At 40.3% G+C, this 24,637-nt stretch overlaps 1 protein-coding gene across 3 annotated transcripts in view; it reads left to right on the top strand.

The window, feature by feature from the left end:
- The window catches only part of SPIDR (scaffold protein involved in DNA repair), a 195,991-nt gene that overhangs the window by 71,256 nt on the left and 100,098 nt on the right, over nt 1-24,637 (top strand). For all 3 annotated transcript variants that reach the window (XM_042029052.1, XM_042029051.1, XM_042029050.1), the window contains exon 8: nt 3,245-3,464. In XM_042029052.1, coding sequence (XP_041884986.1) covers nt 3,245-3,464 — 220 coding nt within the window. The remainder of the gene's footprint in view (nt 1-3,244; nt 3,465-24,637) is intronic.

The following is a 24,637-nucleotide window of genomic DNA, read 5'->3' as shown; positions in this document are numbered from 1 at the left end:
TCCTCAAATTGCTGATTGCTTCTTCATGGAAGATTTCTAAATGCATCAGGCAGCTGTATGCTCACTCTCTGTGAGCATGCCTGTGTATTTGTCTTTCGGTGGGAGAATAAAGGTTACCTTCAAGTAAGTAAACTGAAGTGGCTTTGCAGTTAGCTGGATTAGCTCATTGATTTTCATAGAAACTAACCCTGAAGAAAGAAATCCATAAGTGTTCTGGGCAGCAGAATGTGAAATGAAGAAATTTGCAGTGTAGGAGTGGGCACCATTGCAGCACAGTTATTGACTGCACCTTTTAAAATGCATGCAATTGTAAGGTATTTTTCCATATTTAATATGACTAGGTATTGCCATGAAACATGCACATCTGTGTGTTTGCATTTCTTGGGCTGTAATTCTGCTTTGCAAATGAAAGTAAGTGAATGATAACTTCAGCAAGCAAGTGGGAATTTATGTAAGTTATCCAAGGCTGAGGGAGAACATTGCAAAACCTTGAAGTGAGCTTTTCACATGGATGAACAAACAAGTAAACTCTGGAAACCATAGAATTTGCAGTGATCCAGCCTGTCTCCTCACCCACAGATTTGCCCTTCAGTGTGCAGCCACATATGTTTGATTTATTTTTGATTGACATAACAATACAAGAGCCAAATGTATTAAAACTGAAGCTACATTCTGAACTTTGGTGTTTCATCATGTGCCAGCAATCCAAAGTGCTTTTCCATGTTGTTCAAGAGAACGCTATCATCAGCAGTAATAATAATTTCAGCGTAATTAAACTAAACTATCTCTGTGCATCTAAATAAACAAATAGATTGTGGTTCTGTAGAATGTGCATGTGTGCCAAGTGTGAGACTTGGCTACTTGTTGAAATTGAGATGTTTTTAGTGTAGAAGCATTCTGCTTCATTTGGTATCAGCTCCCGGTATTTCCACCAACTTCCGGCTTGCAAGAGACTCTGGTGTCTTGGTAGGATATCTTTTACTCCAATGTCTTTTAGAGACTTTCATACAGATATAGTTCTTGATTTACCTAGTATTTTTAACTGTTTTACAGTCAGAGCTATTTAAAGAAAAATGTTATTAGGCTGTCATTCATTGTCATCAACCTGCTGTATCAGCTGAATAACGTATAAGCTGCTGACCAGTAAGAATTGTCATAAAATTCTGCATGTAAGAAATGCATAGTTCAGAAGTGATGAGCAGTCCCTTTCACAAGTGTCTTAATACTTTTTTTTTTAATAAACTGTTGGTGCGTTTGAAAATTGAAACCGATTTTTCTGTGACTTGGTTTTTAAAGTGGATGCAAATGCAAATTGTGCAGTATGTCTAGAGGGAAGAGGTAAGTGCTTAGTTACTTTAAAGGATGAGAATTTTTGTGGTCAGGAGAATTTGTTTATGCGTGCCAAATGACTTGGGGTTGACAGAGGACCACAACTGCAGCTAGTCAGGCAAAACAGAATTCAAGTGAGAATATTCTAAGCCCTTCCCTTCAGGCATAGAAAACTAGTCAGCGCTCACCCTTGTCAGAATTTTCACATAAGCAAACATTAACACAGTGTAGGGAGTATCTGGAGTGGCACTGTGATGTCACAGCTTTCTCTGAGAAGGTGACAGCAGTGAGGAGCAGCAGCAATGACGACCATCTCTCTTCATCAGTCAGTTTCAAAGGACTTGGCCGAAAGGGTTGATTCTCCTACTTCTCAGATCTGGAAAAGGAGGTCAAGCTGTAATGGCTTGGACAGAACTGGCTTATGTACATCTTGTGTCAGACTGTCTGGTGGAACCCTTTATGCTGCTGGAAAATACCAGTTCAGGGGAAGCAGAATGCTTTGCAGAAGTATGTTGCATGTGATGAAAAATTGGTTCACATGAAAGTGGTTTTGAGAACAATTTAGTTTTATATTTCCAAATTGCTTTATTTCAGTCTCAGTATGAAATTTAATAAAGACAAGGACATAATTTTTTTATTTTATTTTTGTAGAATTCAACTTTATTGAATAAATTCGAAAGGTTTTAGGGCCCAGTTTCTTTGGTTCGGGCTTCTTGAGGGTTGGGTTAAGTTTTTTTTGAAGTTTCTCATAAACTCAAACTAAAATATTTTGATTTATTTTCCAAAGGAAAAACATTCACAGTTGTGAAACGAGCCTTAAAATAAGCAAACAAATAACTAGTACAGCTCTGCTGTTAAGTTCCAGTATCACGTTCACTGTTCCTCCCCTGTTTCTTCTTTGCTGTGGGAAGACAATAATTTATATCAGCTGTTTTTCTTGGGATGTTGTGTTTCTCCCAATGCAACTTGTAAATCAAAAAGGGTACAACTGGGGCTCTGCTGCCCTTGTCCTCTGGGACCCTGTCTTGCCCCACTAAATGCTCATAGCATTCAGCAGGGTAACAACTGTTCTCCCCTCAGTGACCAGAGTGCAGAACTGAGTAAGGCTAGGTGAGAATGAGAATAAATCTTACATAGTCTTACAGCTCAGGCTGAGGTCTGTCTGGGTAGCTGCTACCCTATGCAGACTGCAAAGGGACCAAGGAGTCCCTTTTCATTTCAGTGCAAAGTTGTTTCTTGTTCAGCGTAGACAGAAGTGCTTAGAATCAATCTGTGTGGATGCCTGTATCTGTTCACATTGCTTTAAAACAAGAGCCTTCTGCCCTGACTACCTACTGATAAAATGGATGATCAGTTTTGCAATAATTATTTTTAGGCAGTGCATCTTACTCCTTCTTTCTCAACATTTGTCCCTCAATGTGAATCATCAGCTTTTAGATGCTTTGTACTCTTCTAACTTGGTTCCTGACAGCTGCTGCTTTGAGAAACGTCAAGGAAGGCAAACACAACTTCACTTCTAACACAGTGTTTGGTTATTCTGTTTGTAAATAAATGCATTTTTTGCAGTATCTAATAAAAAAAAGTGAACGAAGTCAATGAGTTGCAAGATTTAAAAGTTTGGGTGTGGTGGGAGAGGGCTTGTTGTAGTGAGTTTGTGATTTCACTGGTATTTGGAAGAAGTGCAGGTGGGATTTTTTTTTACAGTTAATAGTATCTATAAAGAAAACAAAAATTACTGTGAAAGCTTAACACAGGTCTTTTGATAAAGCTGTGTATTCTGCTCATATGTGGATTTATCAGGATCAGACAGATGTGCAGAGCGCAGAGGGATGCACATCTTTAGAGTTCCAGAACTACTTTCTTTCTCCTCATCCAGACTTCGCATTTTTATTTTTCATTTTAATTTTCTTTCCAGATAAATCTGGTGTTTTAATTGTGAAGATCTTAGAAATATTTGAGGAGTGCACAATACAAGTTGCCATCTGCCAGCAGCTGGAACAGTCTCCTGGTACTCTTTCACCCGAGGATGCTGTCATCAATGCAGAGGAACCAATACTCAAAGTCCTCTTTGCAAGAGAGACAGCAGCTCACCTGAAGAGCAGACCACAGGATGTCATCCACATCTATCCCCCATGGTGAGTAAGAAGAAGGGGCCACATTTGCTGTAGCACTGCAGAATGAAGAGGAGTCAGTAGAATGCTGGCTGCACTATCGTAGGAAAAACCTTGGAGGGTAATGGGAGAGCAGGGCATTCTTGTGGTCATCTGTCTCTGGCAGCTTGAGAGACTTTGACAGATACCTTAAAGACAGCTCAGATAACAACTAATGTGTATCATAATGCCTCTAGTGTTGCTCAGGGCTTCAGTTGTGTTTTCACTTAATATTTTCATGTTTAGAGCGCTAGAAAGGCCTGAGCAATGTCTTATCAATGATAAGGCCAATAAAGTGCATACTTTCTGGTAGCAAAGTAGTTCAGGAATGCTCATCTGTTGTTGTGAGCATGGGTATATTTCAGTGGAAAAGTCTGTATTAGCTGTATAGCACTCAGTCTTCAGTTCTGTGAGTCCCTCTTCAGCGCAACCCGTTCTGGTATTCTTCAAGATGTTTGGTCTACATTTGTGATTATTTTCTGAATTGGATTATTTACCCGAATTTTAAGGGGTAGCAAAAAGTGTGAAATGTCTAGTAAAACAGCTGGTTGGTGGTGGCTGTAGCTTGGAAGGACTACTCTTCATAAAAATTATGGGGAACTTTGAAGTGGGAATATTACACCTCTCTTCACTACCCTCCACCAAAATTGTAGAAGAGGAAATATTTTTCTTATGTATTTCAGCATTCATTACCTGAATTTTAGCCTCCAGCTATCTCTAGCGTTTGACCATATCCTTTTGCAAAATACTTTTTCCTGTTTTGCAAAGGTCTGTACCTGGTTTTTATCTTCATTGATAGCTACAAATCTTTTCTGAGTTCCCCAATTTGTAATCTTTTGCTTAACTCTTTTTGGAGCCAATTCAAAAACTAAGAGAAGATATTTTATTTGGGGTTTATTATGGCTACAGATACAACTATTGATAGATGTAAATAGATCAGTAGCAAAGGGAAAATGCAGTTCAATGTTAATTAAGTCCTAGTTTGATATAACTCTAATTCACTGCCCTTTTTTGTTCTCATTTATCTTTTCCTTCACAGGCTTTTTTTCATGCTTTACATTTGGTCTTGTTTGCCTGTTTTCTTCTTGTTTCTCTCTCCTACAAACTTAGTTCCGTTTTTCTCTTCAGGTTTCCTCTGTTGTTTTTAAACCACGAGGCATTGCACTTATGCCGCTGTATCCTTCTGTGTAGACCTTAACCTACATGAAGATTTTTGTACCAGAAAAACTGTTTTAATTAGGGTGTGATTCAACTTTTCTCTTTTTTTCCTTCTTTTTTCTTTTCCTGAGCTGTTACTGTAGAATGCTTGGCATGTGTAAGTCTCAGACTGCTCCAGCAGTCTGCTCTGGGAAGATGTAAATCTGCACTGATACGATCCTTTCCAGACTACAGACATCTGCAACTGTACCAGTGTAGTCTTCTCATTTGTTTAAATTTTAAGGTGTTCTGGACACAAAGCTCATTCCTATATGTATGTAAACTGAGATTTCTTTAGAAAGCTTCATAGCTAGCTGTCTGTCTTCCCAGAAAATCCTACTTTTATTTGCTTTTTTTAATTTTTTTTTTTCTTAGTAGGATGTGCTTCTCATGTAGGCGAAAGGTTATTTCATGGAACTCTAATGTTTGGACAGAGGATACATCTGCATTGTCAGAGTTGCTTTCCTTACATATATGTTTCTCAAGGCACTTTATAAATACACCAGTTAATTGTGGTAAAACTGCATTATACCTCTAGTCCTATTTTCTATCTTTTTCAAATTATCTTAATGTTAGTTGTCTCTTTGTTTACTCAACCAACTTCAAAAGAAGTTGGGCTGGATACTGTTAAACTACTGGAGGCGGGAAGGGGAGAGAATGAGGGATGTTTTTGTTTTAGATTATAATTTGGCACTTTTAGTTTACATTAATTGGAAATTGGACTTGTACACTTAGTGGAAGTTTCCTCTATCACTGTTCCAAGCTTCTATTCTCTTAAACTCTTACTTGCGAGCTCTGAATGCTGAAATGTAGTTCTTGTTACTCTGCATTGAATTTGTACTTCTGTCGTTAAAAACAAATGCTGTTTCTGTTAAAATGCTTGTCTGTCAATTCAAATGTGTGACTAGTGAAAAAACAAATGAACTAAATCTAACCCTGACATGGTGAAATAGGCATATTTATGTATCCTATTAACATCTTATGTATCTTATTGATATCAGTCTGAAGCAAAAGGAACCAAAAGACCACTAGATGCAAGGGGAGGCAATTTTTGAATTACCTGTGTGGTTTTGGGACACGTAACACACTGTATATCGTTGTCCTGTATTTTGAGACAGTTGTATGGTAAGACAGAATGGGATGAGATGGGATGTTTTGTAAGTGGTCTGCTTCTGGTGCTGTAGTGTCCTGAGAGCAAAATTTCCTGTTACCTTTAAAATAAAACCCCAGAATTACATTTTGACTTTGCTTTTTGCTCTCTGACCAGGCAACCAAGTAAGTAAGATGTAGACACACAGGCTGCTGGCTCCTGGAGGTGATTATTCATGTCAAAAATTGAACACATTGTTTCGGAGCCTTTGTAAAATTAGACTTTGCTTTTGTAACTATTTGTATGTGCTGCGAACTCAGTGCACAACTTGGTATGTGAAACATCTCTAGCAGTAGACTTGCATTAAGTACTTTAGGAAGCAGTGTTTCGGGAAGTGCTAATATACTTGTTGGTATTTGTTTGCATGCAGAATCCCATGAAACTTCAGCACTGCAGTATAAGCAATGTAATTAAAAAATAAAATATTGACAGGAGGCTGGTTATAAGAATATTACCACTGGACACTGGACATTGCTCATGAGAATGATCCCACTGGATTTCAGAGGAGCTTTGTGTCAGGGCAAGAATTAGCAGGTCTGAACCCAGATTTCTTTATAACTAGATATTAATTTCTTCATGTCTGTTGTCTTAAGGGACATATTTATAATCTTGAAAGCAAGGGATTTGATGTGAGAATTGTCACTTGCTATAAGGAAAGCAACCCCCATAAACTGATTAAAGCTTTCAAACCAGCATGTGTGGTGGAGGACAGAGCTCAGCTGCCTGTCCACTGAGACATCTGACAGGAGCCTGCTCTGATCTTGTGGCTATATGGAAGTATTATTGCAGTGTTGTATCTAACGAAGGCCTATTAGCTTGGACACATGACATGAAAATAATTGTGTGTTTTGGGCTGAAGCTGGTTTTTGTCTGGCCAGCCAGGAACAAAACAGGCAGAAGAACTCAGCCCTGCCTGCCCCTGCCTGTGTAGGCTTGCCTTTGATTGTCTTTGCAGTACCTGAGCAACTTCTTGGATTAAGATTTTAAATGAACATCTCATAATTTTTTACTAACTGAATCTGAATCATTAAGTGTTTTTAACATCTGGAAAAGAAAAATATTATTACTGAGTTTAATTAAATTGATTACTAAGTCTTTATTCACTTTGCAGAAATACATATCCAGCAAAAAAGTAAAGACTGCCTGCAAAGACATGAGAGAGTGGAAACAAAGGCTTTCACTCTTTTCCACTGGTGGTGATTTTTTGGCTTCAACTTACCTGTTTTTTTTCCTGTTTGTTTCATTGTAAAAAATATAGGAATAGTTTACCATACCTAGCAGAAAATAAGAAGGGTTGGCATTTTTAGACATTTCAGGATTCAATTGACTGTTGACACTGCAAGACTTGGGGATAGACAGTTTCCCTTAGATACTCCTGTCTTCTGCTCATAAATATGCCTACTAGTTAATATTCAAAATAAACTGACCTGAAGAAAATAGTGCCGATTAGAATTCTTTTCCTTGCCAGTAAGTTTAACAACTTTGAAATGTTTTCCACGTATTTCTGAAGTTAAACTACTAGAAATATGTGATATTAATAGAGTTCTTGGCAATAGCAGCATAAACCACAGATCACGTTTGATTCAGACAGGCTCAGAGATTGATCCATACCTATTGAATGTGAATGTCCAGTATGCAGCCTCTACTTCAGGAGGTTCATGTGGTGCTAATTACTGGAGGCAGGGGCAGTATGAAGGGGACATAACCACTGTGTTCTGTTCTTACACTGCCTGAAAACACTGCAGAAAACAAGATCGTTGGCTGGATAGCCGCTATTCCCCATGCACCTTCTCCGAGACAGTTTATTTTAGGAACTTGGTATGGCAAGTACATAAAACACTTAAATCTGTGACATCAACAAGCAACTTCAAAGTTGTTCTTTAGTTTCTCTTAACCTGTGAAACCACGGGGAGTCATAATTACTCAGCTTTGAGTGTTCCAGTGCCTGGAGAAAGTGTTTAATGTGGATTTCTCCTTTCTGTTTGCATAACGCTAAATTCAGTCTCTCCTCAGTGAAAGAGGTTTAAAAGACTTTGAATAATTTACTGCCAAGAAGAACAACTCATACAAAACATTGCTGCAGATCAGCTGATGTACAGGGATGAAACCTTGTATCTCAAGTCCTTTAATGTAGGCCAGTGGTGGAAGTTGTTGTAGAAAAGTGCAGGCAAGCTCTGAAGAAATTTATGTACGAGAAGCAATCTGGTTTGGTGGATTCAGGTAATTCTACTTTAGAATTATCCTGGGTATGCTGTAGGCTGTTTTGTTGACTGAATGACGGAATTTATGATAAATGGGTATGTTACTGTGATTTTTGCATTTTCTTACCTAACACACTTGTCTTACATCATCTGGGTGAGAAACAAGAGGAGGGGCACAGGGAGCTAACACGAAATAGGTGTTTTGAGCTAGCATGGCTCATGCTAAAGAGTGTTTGGCTTCCATTTGATGGAGATAGAGACTTTTTATCACTGTTGCTCGCACCTGTCAAGGAAAGCATTTAAGAACATTTGCAGAGTACCTTCCTATCACAAGAAAGATCATGTGAAAGGATCTAGGCTTCACCTATTAATGAAATGCAGAAACAATCCCCTGCTGCTCTGTAAAGAAAGCATCTATATCCTTTAAAGTTTTCTCATTCCATAAGGGTCAAAAACAAATACAAATTAAAGGAAGACATGTATAGAACATCTTTTACATACATTCAGTTTCTCTGGTTACTCCACAGAGAGGCAGTTTCTTTGAATGCTTGATGGATCAGTTTTGTCCAACTGATCAGTGTTCACCATCTTCCTCTGAAAGGAAATGAAATCTGGGCACTTATAAATGTATATTCACATATAAATATTCAAACATATGGAAAAGGGGGAGGGGGGGAGATCACCAGTCAGATCCCTCTCCTTGGAAAGATGTTGGCTCTGCCTTAACATCTTCAAAGAAAGAATGTAACAATAGTAGAGTGGGAGAACCCTGATAAGAGGGACAGGGCTCACTCAGAAGATAAAAGTTCTACAAAACTTCAGAGCTGTAAAGCCAGTGTGGGCACTATTTCTAAAGTACATATGGGAATGGCCTTGGAGCCAAAGATCAGATCATATCATCTGCTTGGAATTGCTTCTCAGAGATCATGCAGTTGTGAAAATTGAAGTTCCTTTCAGAAGCAGCTGAAGCAGCAGCAGGTTTCAAGAATTTATTTTTTGTTTTGCTAGGATATACCTTTCCTAGTGCAATCACTTCAAAAGAGGTGATTTGCCTTTTAAGAACAGAAATACACATACTTTCTATGAGCTGAAAGTGGTCCCTAGCAAGTTTTTAATGTAATTTATTCAGTGCTTCTTTTGCTTTGCCTTTTCTTGACAGAGTAGTCCTTAGGAGTTTTCTCCTTTCTTTCCTTTAAATAATCAATTATTTTTCTTTTGTCTATCCCCTCATGGAAAGCAAGAAAATTGTATCTTTGGAGCTGTTCAGGTGTATGCTATTTTATACCTCTAGAAGCGGAGAGATTAAGAAATTATATTATTTGAGTTTGCTCACTTTGCATGTAGAAAATCAAAATAATAAAACTTCTTAGTAATCTAATCAATGAATAGTGATGTTCCTTCATAGGTGGATGACATAATTGGAAAAATGCAGAATTGCACAGCTTTGATTCCCAGAGGAGAATAAATCATTTATGTCATTTCTGTGATTTGCCACAACCACCTGAAGCAGCAGATACCCGGTATTTCAGATGTGGGCTATGTCTAATAAACACAGTAGCACGGTCACACTTTTACAGTGAGACAGACATGCTTATTTTTATGACTGTGACATGGATAGACGCATTATCTGAATGCCATGTATAAAATATGAGTACCCTGAAAAACAAAAATTAAAAACCTGCTCTCTATAAAAGGGGGTTTCCATGGAGAAAAGAGTGGCAACACAGGAAGATGGGAGCCTCAAGATAGTAGGTACAGTGTTCTGTAGAAGATTAAAACTGGATTTTTAAACACGACTGCCTGTCTCTGGACTAATAGCTGATGGTATCTTGACACGCCGAAAAAGGGGAATTTCCACTGTATTGTACCAATGAGGTGCGGCGGTTTGTTGATACATTTGTTTGCTTTCAGCCGAATCAGAGGGGTCAGAAGCGAGCAGTGTGTTTGCAAAGCAGCAGCTTGGTTTTTAGATCACGGCTGAAATGCGTTGTTGCCAGCACAGAAGCCTCCATTGGGGTAGAATTTGTCTCCCTGACCACATGTGTGTCTGAACTGGGCACATGCAGTCAGTTGTTGTGCTCCTGCTTCCCACCCGGGCAGCCTGCACAGAGCTCACCCAAAAGGAGCACTGCATGTTGTTCTCAGGAGGTCGTTCTGTGCTCTCAAGGGAGTCTCCCCCAGGATGACTTTTTCCAATATGAGCTTGTAAGAATAAAGGAGTTGTAGAAAAGAGACAGGGGATGTGAATAGCCTGGTTTCTGCTTGTTATGTGTTTTGCTACATTTTTCCTAAAAAATAGATACCATCCAACTTAGATCCTACTGGAATAACTGTAGTGTCCAGTTAACAGGCAAAATCTGAATCACCTCATTGTGGTGCTTCCATGTCGAGGAATTAGCATACATTTGAGTCCACAGCTTTTAGCAAGAGAATAGGAAAATTGGTTTTAAACATCTATTCCTTACAGTCAGTGATATTGTTTATGTCTGAAAAATTACTGGAAAAAATATCCTGTGAGAATGAAAATGTCTTCTCCTAATATTCACTTAATATTCTTATCCTGAAAAATCTAATAATGTTTTGTTTTGTTTTGTTTTTTAATGAAAGGTCTGTACTTGAAACTTTCCAGCTTTTTTAAGTGAGGAAATTCCAAGCATTTTGTAGTGACAGATACTGTTAGTGGGTAGTTGTCCACTGACGTCAAAAACAGAGGATGGTGAACAGCTTTGTTCAAGTCAACGAAAAATGTACGGTCTTGGATAAACTCTGTGTTAGCAACAGAGCTATCAATGATATACGAGCAGCTTCACATGAGCTCCCATGTGTATTCAATCCAATGCTAAATTCCAGATCTTGTTTAATGAGCAACTGATGGAGCCAAGACCTGGCACTGCAGTCTGCTTTATCCAGTCATGAAGGAAAAACAAGCTAAATAAGTTCAGATGAACAAGTTCAGAATTACTGCAGGGTTATTAAAAAGTTGTGATTTGTATTCCTCTGCTAATGTTTATGACTAACAGATTTGGGACGTGTAAAACAATACTTAATTTGTAAAAAGACTATGTGCCAAAATTCCTTTGGTAGTTTAACCACTGAAGGGCAAGTTTTGACTTTGTGAATGGGTTTCTTTAAATGTTTATCAGTAATCAGCTAATCTTTTTTTTTAAAAAACTTACATTTTGAAAAATTATGGTTTCTGCTTGTTGGATTGCTGTTCAGCAGTTTCACTTCGTGAAATAAAATGTATTTCCATAGCTCACTGTGGAGAGGCAATTTTCAAGACAAGTGCCATTCTTGTTATTTATCAGGTCTGATTTGCTACTGTAATAGTAGGTGTGTATTTAGAGTAAGATTTTTCCATGCAGTTCTGTATGCGGTTAGGTTGGGGTTTGAATATGCTGGATATTTTCTACCACACTGGGTTTTCATGCTAAGGATGCTTGTGTCCTTCGGCAATTGTGTGTGAGCAAAGAGATGGATAAAGTGTGAGTTTGCCAAATTATCCTGTGTGGTCATTCCCTACGATATCAAGATATGCTTTGTTAGATTCCTCCTCCTGAATGTCATATTTAAGTGTAGGTAAGCAACAGTTAATTACTGTATTCCTGCCAGAAATAGTAATTAAAGCCCCAAGTATTTCAAAAGGCGAATGTTGCTTTCAAATATTTGAAAGATTTGGAATGTTGCTACCCAAAATGGAGTATTTAAAACATCTCAGCTATCCTGGGGGGCGGGAGCACGGGAGAGCAAGGGGGAGAACAAATTTTACTGTTACTTCTACCAGGCAGATTACTTCTCTTTCAGTAAAAGCTCGTGGAAAAAATACCCGTGGTTTTATGTATTCTGGCTGAAGGACGTACTTTGGTATATGAAACAGTTCAGCTGTGAAACATTCAGTGTAGCCTTTTGTGTGTTTGATGAAGCTTCTCTTCCTACCAGTCTCCTGAGTCAACATTCACTGTGCAGATTGCAATGTATTGCTTGTCCCTGGCTGGTAGGCTTCTTTGACAGTGTCCTGAGATGTCTTGGATAAATACTCCTCCAGTTACTGCCCCACTACAGCCAGGGACACCAAGTTTCTCCAATCTGGTGATTGGAGATCTCTTCTGGAACACCGAGTTTCTCCAATCAGAAGTATCAGAACAATATTTAGAGCACTAGAAGTCCTGTACAACCACTACTTTTACCTTTGAGGGATTTGTGTTTGGAAAGCCAAATCACTGATGTGGCTCCAAAAAAAAAAAATCACACTTGGCAGTATGTGGGAAGGGGGGTGGTTGTGCATAGGGGGGTATTTTGTTTGTTTTGGTTGATTTTTTTCTCTTTCTTTAACCTCTTTGGACTTCTGAAATGTTACCTGTTCTCTCTCCTTGATAAAAGAGTTAAAGAAAGGATTAAAAATGGAGAAGCCTAGTGAATATTTCTGTGGATGTTTTTTGTTCTGATGGTTATCTTCCCCTTTTCTAAGTCTTGGATTTTTAAAATTTTTTTTTTCCAAAAAAGCAGCGCATGTTTGCTGTTGCACAGATTATGATGATGGGCTTTTGCATGGTCTTCCTGGGAGTCATTGTCCATAGTCAGTCCAAGGTCCTTGGCTGGCATAAAAAACAGGACTGCATGTCCACCTTGACACTGCTGCTGTTCACAGCACGTCTGTTAGTGCAAACCCGAGTCTGTCAGCATCTCCAGCTAATACCTTGTAACTTGAACTGAGGCTGTGAAGAAATACCCTGGGCTACTCTGAGGTGTTGTTGGGACAGACACTGAGGATCATAACCACTCCAAAAAAAAAGCTGGCAGAATATCTACAGTGCTGCATGCACACACTGAAAGCACTGAACTTGAGAACACTTAAGATTCAGTATAAAACCATAAATTACATTGACTGTATTTGTGCTTTCATTTGTCTTCCCAGCATGGCACAGCATGTCTGTCTTTTGTGTTTCCCAAAAACAAATTTCTCCTCCAAGCTGAGGTTCATTTTTGAGAAACGTGGGCAATGCAGCTATGTGAGATTTGTACATTGCATTTGTGCCTTAGCAAATACTGCTTGTCTTCTGGTTCGCTGAGCTTGTCATAAATATTAATTTAATAGGGGTGGTACTGTTTTATGCATTGTGAATGTACAGATTGAGGAAGAGATAAATTTTATTGATATGGGCTGTCACTGGAACTTACAGTGTTTGTAGGCTTAAAGGAGCTCAGATTTACAGTATATATGTATAATAATCATTCTTCAATTTATTTGAAGACATTTTATACAACACAGGATTGTTCTTTATTATATTCCCAAATATGTCTTACCTTCGTCTCTTGCACAAAACCAAGTAAGTTGCCCAGCATTTTCTTTGTCTTTTTTGCAGCCTCCTGTGATTTACAGTTTGAGAAGTTCTGCATGAGGTGATTGTCTAATTTTGCTGGGAGATATTTGACTCTAGGAGTTTGCTTTTGAATCTTCCTGTATAGCAGGGACCTGTTTTCTAGCTATACTCAAAAGCAGACTCATTTTAAAACCAACTTCGACATACCACATGATCAGCTTCTAGAACAGTCCACCTGGGTCTTGAGAATTGCCTTTGGTTGTAGGTCACTTCGGATACTACTGCAATTTCTTGATTTTTGAGGACTGATGCTTACTTAGGAAGAAATGGAATCTTACGAGGTTTACTCATTACCCTGAAACTGCCCTGAAGACAGCTAGAGGAGAAAGCAAGCAGGAGAGGTTATTGCCACAACCTAAATATACATTACACCTTGGGGGGCGGGCAATTTTTACATTTATTTATTTTTTAGATTAGACTACGTATAAAAGTATTCCTTTCCTGTATGTTCCAGTCAATTGGTTGGGATTCTTTACCTTTGATCACGGATCTTGTTCTTAGGCAAAGCCTTACATATTGAAGACTGCCTTCCTAGAAGAGGTCTGAGATTTGGAAATATGTGTAATCTTGCATGAAAAGACCTTCTCTACTTATTTAGATTAAACTCTAAACACCCGTTTCCTAAATTAATTTATGTATTACTTGGTTGCCATGTTGACTTTTTGAAGCTTTTCTTGGAAAGTACTTTCCTATCCCACATTAACAGCTCCATTGATGTATTTTGGCTGTGTCTAAATAAAGCCATTTTCCGTCCAGAATGTGCACTAAATGTGTTGGTTAATATATTGGATTTGTTATTAGTTGTATTTTAACTGCTATCATAATGCTACTGCTTTATTAACTGTGCATGAACTGTGGATGATTTGGAGGGAAATACGTTACTCCCTGCAAGCTAGCAGGATGAAATCCAGCCTTTTAACGTATAACCTCATCAGATGTTAAAACTTACATCAAATGCATATAGTGACATGCCTCCATTGTAAGTATGTAGAAGCCAGGGTAGTACATGTGTTTTGTTGCCCCTTTCATTGAAACTGGGCACGACGGCAATCCAGTGCATGAGGGCTGGAGTCTGGAATGAGACGCGCTCATGTCCGGGCATGGAGACCGCGACATTTGCCTCCCCTTAACTTCTGTTTTGACTTTCCTCAGCTTCTTCAGCTGTTTTGGGAGTGACAGGAGCAGTCACGCTGGCGATGCGTTGAGCAGCATATTGTACATGTGGTGCAGAATGCGTTCCCTGTGTCGCATTTCCCGTCCGTGTGTGCGCTCGGCTGTACCGCGCCAGTTCTCGGGACTGTGCTGCGCCCTGCGTCGGTGCAATCACATGCTCTGAAAACAAATTATTCTGGGTTATCAGGCTGGTTACGAAGGGCAGTGGTGGGAAAGCACCTTCCTAAACAGCATCTCCGCGGCAATTCCCGGGGCGGTGGGAGGCTGCCCGAGCCCCCCCGGCCGCAGGTCCGTGCCCTTCCCGGCGGCTGCGGAAGGTGGCAATGTTGTCAGCAGGAGCCCAGGAAAAGCTGATCTCGCCGAGGCAGCCGCAGCGCGTATTTGTCCACAGCTTTCTCTGGTGTCAAAGCTCCACGTCCGTGAAATAGGAGCCTGCAGCAGGGGGATTTGTTGGGGTTTGTGCGCCATCATGTCTGCACAACTTGCGATAACTCGGTGCGCTCTCAGTGCTGGATGTGGGGATGCGCATGAGGCAGGCACCGCGCTGCTCGCACAGCTTCGTTCCCCGCAAGGCTTCTCCGCGCTGGCTGCCTCTCAACTTGCAGACCGACAACCATCCTCCACCCGGGAGAGCGAAACTGAGCTCTTTAAGTGAAGTTTCATTTCTGCAAAACACTTGTAAATGTTTCTGAAACCGAGGGTCGTTTTCTGCCCACTCCCCCGGGATGTTTATAAACTTTGCTTTGAATTGAACTTGCCAGGGGAGAAACCGAGAACTTCCCTGCATGCCACAGTCATGTTAAGAGCTACCTCCTGGCTATGGCAGGCTTTTAACCTGTTGAAAGCCTAACAGACCTCTTCCAGGCTTTGGTGGGGATGTTTTTCTTTTCATATTTCAGCTAACTCAGTGAATCTTTTTAACTTCTTCAACTGATTTTCTCAAAGACTTTTGTGTCTTATGATTTTTAACATTTTTTCTGTCTAATGCTAATTCCTGACTCTCAAGGGAAAGTACGAGAAAGTTCTTGGTTTATGTTACCCCATTCCTTTCCTCGTGACTGTCTTGATTCTGCACTGGTAAATAGATCATTGATTTTAAATTATCATGGAACTTTTCAACATATTTAATTGTTGGGTTCTCCTCTCATTCTGTGTTCCTTACCAAGCCTCTCTGACAAGATGTAATAGATTTAAACCATTTAGGAGGTCAAATGGGGAAAAAAAATGAAATATTCTCAATGTACTTTAAGGTAAGCAGAGAGCAAATAGGATGACATTACCTTGTAATCCCCCACGTTCCAACATAACTTCATTTGCAACACAAATGACAATTTTTGTTGGACTTCTTGTCAAGTTACTTGTTTTTCGTAAGATAGGAAGGCAGAGCTAGGGTAACTAATGCCATACAACTTCTGAGACTGTGGAGCTCTGTGTGTGTGTGTGTGTGTGTGTGTGTATCCCATTCCTGACTCATGTACTGGAGATGCTACTCCCTGCATTAACTAGACACTGAAGGTTTCTAGAATTGCTTTGGTCTCTGTTAAACAATGATTGTTTGCTGGGTACCAAAATCTGTTGCTGTACGGATACTTTGCCTACCACTGCTCTTCACTTTATTGTACAAATGACCCAGCAGTTGTCCAGGAGAACCATGGATAATGACTCCTTAGTTGTAAAAAAAATGTAAAGGAAGACTTCTAGAAACTAGTTGGGATTTTGAGCAGGTAGTCTGGCAGAAACTGCTATATCCTGTCTCTCCAAATAAAATGACAAGCCAGCGAAAGCTTTCTGTTTTGTTGTGTGGGGGAATTTTCCTTTTCAAAATTGAAAGTGGAAAAAATAATCTCCAACTCCAAAGAGGAGAATTTAAGATATGATGGGTTGTTACCACTGTAATTTTTGTAATTATTTCTTTTTGTAGTAACAGTCTTATTGCTTTAAGAGTAAAGTGAAATATTTCACCTTGGGACTTAATTTAAACACTGCTAAGTAATGCAGTCTCACGCTGTTGTGATAATAATTTGGCCGAGGAAAAGGCTTTGTGATCATAAAATTCTCACATTAAAGGAAGTAGATGTTACACACAATATGAAACATGGAAATAAACACATTCAGAATTTTGTTTTCTCTTTTCAAGCCAAAGGAAAAGAGTACTTCCCTGTGATTTCAGAATATTGTTAACAAGCCCTCATAGCTATTAGGAGCCTAAAATGGTAAACTGCTTAGTAACAACATAATTATATTAATAAACCTAACATCAAAAGGACTCTACAAAGTTATGTACAGATGGTTTCATTTTACATGACAAAAGAAGTTTTCTGAAGTCCATTTGCCTAAAACAAGGGTTTTAATGGAACAGTGTAGTGATTTGACCTCATCTCTGCTTATCCTTTTTTTGAATGTAAATATGAATGCCAAGGCAATTAACTGGGTAATTTACCCAGGCAGACAGAGTTGAAGTTCTGTAGGTAGGCACTGCTTTAAGGGCAAGTTGGCGTGCTGTCTCCTGCTCAAGTGCATATCAACCTTCAAAGTGTCTTAGCGCTAGGGATAGTTCACCCTCAGGAAGTTTAGTTTAGATAAGCATCTGAATTTTTTTGGGTACCGAAATCTGGAATGCAGCTGCAAAATCTGATGAGCATGGGCTCTCCTATCTGAGTCAGCAACAGGGCTGGATCCACTCCTGTTGTTCAGCACTTCCACTGCCAGGCCCAGCCAGCAGCAGAAAACAGAGATGCGTGAGAAGAAAAACCAAGGAGCAGAGCAGGGAGTGTACCTCAAAAAAGAATGACCAGGCTTCAAAACAGAGTTTGTGTAGAGTTTGTGTGTGAAGGTGAGGAGCTGTGAAGAAACTCACAGCTTCTCCCAGTGTGGCCTTCCAAAACCTCAGGGGGAGTTTGGTTCTCAGGAGGCTCTTGGCTTAGCCCTCTGTAGGCAGGGCTGTGCATCATTAGCACCTGCAGTCTGGGCTGTTTTGCTTGCCAGATGTAAAAGTGAATCTGTGAAATTAAGGTGGGTTTTTTCCTCTGCTTCTGATGCTTTGCAGTTAACAGTATTTCAGGTGTCACAGGGCACACTGATACCGACTGAAATTTTAGACTTGGAGAAAAAATTACCCACTCAAATAGCGGTCTGAGCAAGGAAGATGGAAAAGTAACCAGGAAAAGAGAGTTGGTGTATTTTTCTTAGTGATCTCTGGGTATTACTCAATTTTCTGATCTTTTTTTCCTCTGTACCCATTGTTTTCTAAACCTTGTTACTCATGAATTAATCCCTTTTCTGTAAGTTAAAGAAAATGGCTTCTGCCTCCAGAACTCACGTGACCTGCTGTGGTTCTGCCACAGCAAATACCTGTCACTTTATGTAAGTTTTTTGCTAAAAAGGAATCTTTAAGGTATTTGTGGTCTTCTAAGGCTGAATTTCCAGTCTAGTGTCCATTTCATCTGGAGACATCAAAGCACTTGTCAGATTTTGGCAGGAGAAAGTTGGCCGTGACTGATGGCAATGCATGCTGGGGACAAGGCTTGTGAATCACAGGTTCTTGAGGCAGCCTCCTGAAAACACACCTGAAGCTTAATTCTGTGTACCATGCGTAGAAGGAAGTTCTCGCTGTGACTTCATTCATGCTTTTGGCATCCCAGTGTTATTTCTGGTGATAAAAGAATAATAGAATGAATAAGCAGCTAAAACACAAGAGAAGAGAATGAATTTAATCTTCAGGGAAGGTGAGAACACACCCCAGTTCTCATCACTTCTGTATGCCCGTGCCTGTTCTAATTCCGTCCAAACTTCAATACTAGGGATTAAATTGTCAATCATTTTTAAAAGTTCATCTTTCAGAAATTCTAAGGTCTTATTTTCAGATGTGACCTGGTATTGATTTGCATGTATTTTACACTTTGATAAGATGAAATTTTTAAAAAATTCTGAAGAAAAAAGGGAAAATTTTAAAATCCCTACTATATAGCCAAAAAAACCCGTGTGTATATCTAGCTTTGCATGTAGTACAAAATAAAAAATAGAAAATGGAGAGAAATGTCAAGCACCATAAAGTGTGTAGTATTCTTCAATGGCTACAGGTGACCTTAGCTTGTGCTTAATTTCAGAAGGTACTATGGACATACTTCACTTTCTTTGCTATCTAGCTTAGGAAATTGACAGTTCTACTGAGCCACTACTTTTATTTAGGTAATAAAATATTTTTGTTACATTTCTTCCTACTTCTGTTTTTTAGTGATGGAAATCTCTTATACTTTTTTCTCACTTTGTTGCAAAATACAAAATGAAAGTATTATTTTTAATAGTAATGTATACTGATGGCTGGCTGTTGACATCAGTGAACTTCAGTTAAAATTCATAGCTGTATATATAAAAGTACAGATCAGCTAGTTTTTTCAGTAGCCTCTGGCTGCAATGGCTGCAGGAAGCTGGCTGATGTTTTTCCAGGGCCCCATCAAGTTTTATGAAACAAAATTGATGAGTCTCATTGTCACTTTCTCAACAATACCAATTTGTTTATATGATACACATTTATATGGAATACTAGTGACCTCTGGAGAAGAAAGCAAAAAAGGTGGTTTTGGGTTTTCTAGCTGGTCAGATGTGGTCAGCTGCTATAACAAAGGCAAGAACACTTGGAGAGTGTTCTTACCAGGAAAGCAGTGTGTTTACTTAGCCTGTGGTTCTTCAGAGAGCAGGTTTCCTTAAAAAAGTTGTAGGTGGCATGAGCTTAGTCAGAGGGCAGACACTTGTTTGACCTTTTAGTAACAAGTCCTTCCACTAAAAGGAAACCCAAACATGTTTTTATTTCTTAAATTGCCACAAATGGAGTGAGAAGCTGAGAAACTGGGACTGAGAGATGGCCTGCAAGTTTTGGACTCATCTGGATCTTCATGTGTAGAACTGCAGCTGCACAGACAGTATAACCCTAACAGCTGATTAATTATCATTAATACTGAAAGTAATGCAACTGTCTTGCTTAGTGTTTCCAGATCTTTATTTTTTCATTGTGGTCAGTTAACATGGAGAAATTTGTATTTATTATGTAAATATTTGGGGGAAAGTGATATATGTGAACACTTTACTACCACCAGTCATATGCCTTAGCTATTCAGGAGGAGTTTTGGCTTCCTTCGTATTCCCTGGAAAATTATGATTAAACTAACATCTATACATTAGGGTTTTGTTGGTTTTGGAGTGATGAAATGATGTATTTTACACTTGTTGTTAACAATTAGAGACATGAAATGGAAAGGTGTCTATTAAAGAGCTCCTTCTTTGCATCCTCTAGAAATGAAGGTTTTTCCATACTTCCCCTGCCCCACCCCCCCCCATATTCCTTAGCCTACCATTCTGCTCCCTTGGCATGGTGGAATCAGGAAACTCTCTGTTGTATCATGGATCTGGTAGCAGCTACAGGGATTTTTTTTTTTACACTGTCTTTGATACAGTGGTTGACTAAAATATGCGGAGACTTTTTTTTCCCAGGCAAAACATTTTATAGAATTTTTAAAATATATGTTCCAGAAATATCAGACTAAACAATACGGAAAGGAGTAAACTCAACTCAAGGACTGCAACTCAACCTAGAGTCTCTTTTGTGTAGTTTTAGCTACCAGTTAGTTCAAGAGTAGAATAAATAAAATAATGCCATTTAATAATGTATTCTCATGAATGAAATTAGAGAGGCGAAGGATTGAAATCCCACTCTGTGATGTGTTAGCGGGTAGATACTGTGTGAAGAGAGAAGGAAACTGAGAAGGTCCGTGTTGGATGCAGCCTGCCTGCCTTGGTGTCATGTCATGTCTCTCGTGAATGTCTTAGGAGAGAAAACACAACCCACCCTGCAGCAGCGTGTCCCTGTTTTCCTTGGCACCCTTCTGCCGCCTGCCTTCGAGTGAAGAAGTTAGAAGTACAGAATCGCCAAAGTCAGCGCCTAAGCTGATTTAAGCCTACGGGGGCCCCGCAGTTTATCGGAAGCACAGACTCCTGTTTTGGGGCAAGGGGAAAGGAGTACATAAATGGGTATGGAGCGGCTCTGGAGCAGCGTGAGCCCCATCGTCGCCCCGTCCCAGGTTTATTCTGGCTCCGTGTTTGTGGGAAGAGCAAGAAAACCCCGGGAGCGGGGCACGGGCCGGCGGCGGGACCAGCCCTGGACTTTCCGGGCCCAGCCGCGGCGGGAGGAGAAGGAGGAGGAGGAGGAGGAGGAGGAATGCTGCCGCCCTGACGTCAGGAGCTGCTCCTGGGAATGTTTTGCATTCCTCTTCCTGGCAGTGGTCAGGTGGCTTCCAGCAAGAAGGAAGGAACAGACGCTTCCAAAAAGAAAAAAAAAACCACCCCAACGGGGGGGGGCCCGGGGGGAGTTGAGAGTGCGCGGAGGAAAAGAACACTTTATAATAAAAGTATTGTGGGGGAGGCACTTTTATTAAAAGCCAGATTGGGAATTGGAACCAGATGTTCTGCATTCGAAAGCTGCACGAATGTTAAACGCGTTTATTAATGACTGTGATGGCTGAAGTATTTGGCTGTCTGCCTCGCTTTAATCTCATTGCTCTGTATTTAAAAACAGTTGAGAAAAACATTTTTTTTTTTTTTGTACCCAACTTCAGGCAGCTTCCTTTTTACAAATATTCATTAAAAAAAAGAGACAAGATTTTAATGGGAGAATAGCCATATATATGAAAGCAAGAAACAAGCAGGGAAACGTCAACATTTTTCTTGTTCTGTTAGTTTTGACATATATGTTGTGCTGAAAATTATTGCCCTGAAATTCAGTTTCCTTCTTGATTTGTGGTTGTTGGATAACGTGCGTGATGTAAGCTGGAGAGGTCAGAACATGCAATTATTGCTGTTCACAAATTACTTCCTATTCCCTTGATTCTCCCTCTTTAAAATCCCTGTCAAAGCCTGTGTTTAAAGCAAAACAAGAGTAGATACTCAGTCCGATGTGATTAAAGTAGGAATTGCATTCAGCACAGGCAGTGTTTGTGAAATAGCTGCTTTATATCCTTAGATGGACCCGAGTGCATGTTGTAGCTCCATTTCAAGAGCAGTGTCTCCACCTTGGCAGTGCTGCACGTTTGGGAGTACTGAGTACCAAGAGCTTCCGTGGGGACTTCTGGCTTGTGTCTCAGTGGGGGTGAGATACCTAACAACATCATAGCCTGTACAGGCAGAGGCAGATTTGGGGTATCCCCCAGACAGGCATGGATCCTCCTCCCATCCTTAGGCTCTGTTGTACGCAAATCATAAGATGTTTTGTGTGAAGCGCAAGGACTGTTGCAGGGAGAGACGAAGCTGTGCCACTTGTCCCTTCAGATCACAAGTGTGGCAATGCCCTGAACCTGTGCCTTTATCCCCTTGAAATGGGAAAGAATCACTTTGTCTGTAAGCACCAGGAACCCCCCTTTTTACGTGGTGTGGCATGGCTGTTTTGTATGAATCCAGACTTCCTCGGGCAGGGGACAGATCTTGTCCTGGGCTGGTGGAGCTGAGCTGCCTCTGGAGTCAGTCTGGGAGGGCCCATACCATTAAAATTGCACCAGAGAGACTAGCCCTTGTCCAGCGTGATGCGGTTTTTTTCTTAATTGATCCTATATTTTCCTGTTCATTGGCACTGCACGAAGTTGTATTGGGGTGTAGTTACCGATCTTATTCCCAGGCAGTGTATTTGGTGGTGTTGCAGGAAGCTGGTGGGACGGGGAACGTTTGGTAGTTTTGGGGAAGTTTCCTTGGGCTGTGTGCCCGGGTCAGGTGAGGCCCGTGAGCAGCCATCCATTTCCTGGTACCGAGTGAAGTGAACAGCAGCTTCCTGCTACAGGGTGGATGCTCTGCTGAGGAATTTCCAGAAATGCTGAGAAGTGCTGACTCATAGCTTACGGCCTGTCTGGGCTGAGGGGAGGTTTTCAAATCCTTGGCTGAAGCCAGCAAAAAATGTTGCTGTAATGTACTGTTTTATTTTTAGCAAGGGGGGAGGCTGTGTTGCTTAGGATGAAATGCTTGTGAGTGGTTTCAAAATGACAGACACTTCTAATTTTTTTTTCTTTTCTATTTTTAGAACTTGGAAAACAGGTTGTTTTGCTAAAATACAGACACTTCTCTGTTTCCCTAGTAAATGGGTTGTTTTAAAGGAGCCTTAAGGAGTTCATGCAGGAAGACTTTTACCACCACTGCAGTTCAAAATGTCCTTCAGGGTAGGAAATACTGAAGTATTTGAGACTGAAACTCAGTTGGCACTTACTTGCATGTTATTTTTCACTTCTGCCGAGGTGGGACTGCAGCTCCAATTGTTGGAGCTGAAGTGTAGCCAGATATGTGCTGCTGTTACAAGATCATTGTAAAAGCTTGGTGCTTGTGTTTCATCCTCCCTTGTTTTTAGCAGTCACTTCACAAGTAATTTGCTGTGCGATTTCGGTTTTTTCTTTCTGAACAGAAAATGCCCTATAGTGTTTTCTGCTAACTTCTGCCAGGAACAAGACTGAGGGAGGAGTCCTTTCAAGCTGTACCACCTCTCAAAATACGATTTTAGTGATTAGATTGTAAGGACAAAATTCTTTTCTTCTCCCCCGTCTACACCCCCAACCCCTCCCACAGTCAGTACATTTTTTTAACACATTCTTGACTGTGTGCATTGTTTTTCTGTTGAACAAGCTGTAGTACTTTGGGATGATCTCCAACGTATGCAGTGTCCCAGAGAGTATCATAAATGAAATATGAGTTTGTATAAACTCTTTTGCTTCTAATTTCTAAAATTTGCTGTCAGTGGTTCTTCATTCACATCTCTGTACCTCTGCCTATTGAGCCGTTTGCAGCCCTTTTTTTACACCTTAATAGAGAACTGTGATTCTACAAATGATCTGCAGACTGCTTCTAACCACAGTGCTAATAGTTTTTGAACCTGTAGCATAAACCAGCACATTTTGCAAATACGAAAAAAAAAAGAAACAAAGAAAGAAACCCACACCTCTTATTGCAACCCTGCGGTGTCTGGCTTGAGAATACCTGGTGCACAGCTTCCCTGAGAAAGTACATTTCCCTCTTGTTGGTGGACAGTGTTTAGCTGCTCTCCTTAGTTTTTCCCTGGGACTGGGTGATATTACCTGTCCAGCAGGGTCCACATCTGATAACAACAAAAAGGAAAAGGATAATTCTATGCAGGAAGTACAGGAACATAGGACAATTCCTGTTTCCATGACGTGCTCATTTGTTAGCTCATCACTGCAAAAGTCCCTGTCTTAGTCATTTTAATGTAAATACTATGTGTGCACATGAGCTGCTGGTGATTTTTGTGGACAGAAAGAATTGTAGGCTGCACATCTATCACAAAATTTCACAATCAAATCCACTTTTACTAATGACTCTAACCTTGCCAGCTACCCACCTCTAAGAGAAAGCTGTTTTCCTACCCAAATCTGCCAGTTCCTTCCAAGATTTTACAGCAGCTGCACAATCTCTTTTAGGAGAGTTGTGTCCTGGCACCCGCCACTATACTGGGAAAATAATATAGGTCATACATTATTTCTAGCCACCTGTCAGTAAATTCAGGACAAGAGCCATGAACTAACAGCTTTGTGTGTGCCCCCTTTTAGATTGATGTGTCATCCGACCTGGGTGGACATGCCTCAACTGGACTGCCTGACTCCAGATAACCCCCTCTACAATCCTCAGCTGCTTGACCCTACTCTAGTTTGGATGAGGCACAGAACGTACCTTTTTGTGAAGATTCTGTCCTCAAACTTATAAAAAAAATTATTATGCATGAATGTTGTCCAGCTTTCCAGGAATCATCTTGGTACGATGTGTATCAGTGTAGTGGGAACATCTCATTTTACGGTCAGCTTTTTGTAACTGAATCTGCCCTAGTCCTTTCTAGTAGTGTTACGCTACACAGTCTGGTTCCTGTCTCTAATACAGGCATGCCCTGCAAAGAGCTTTCTGCTTGTGGCGGTGTAAGCTTGCACTTTCTCACGTATCTTGGTCTCCTAATGCTCTCTCTTCTTGCATAGCTTTCTGATCTCTCCACTATTTGCTGCTAGTTGCACTACAGTCTTGGTAGCT

Source organism: Corvus kubaryi, unplaced genomic scaffold, assembly GCF_017639235.1.
Source record: "Corvus kubaryi isolate FWS band 111438036 unplaced genomic scaffold, C.kubaryi_AGA036_p1.0 37312, whole genome shotgun sequence".
NCBI lineage: Eukaryota > Metazoa > Chordata > Aves > Passeriformes > Corvidae > Corvus > Corvus kubaryi.
Note: the sequence above shows the minus strand (reverse complement) of the source record. Positions and strands in the feature narration are given on the sequence as shown.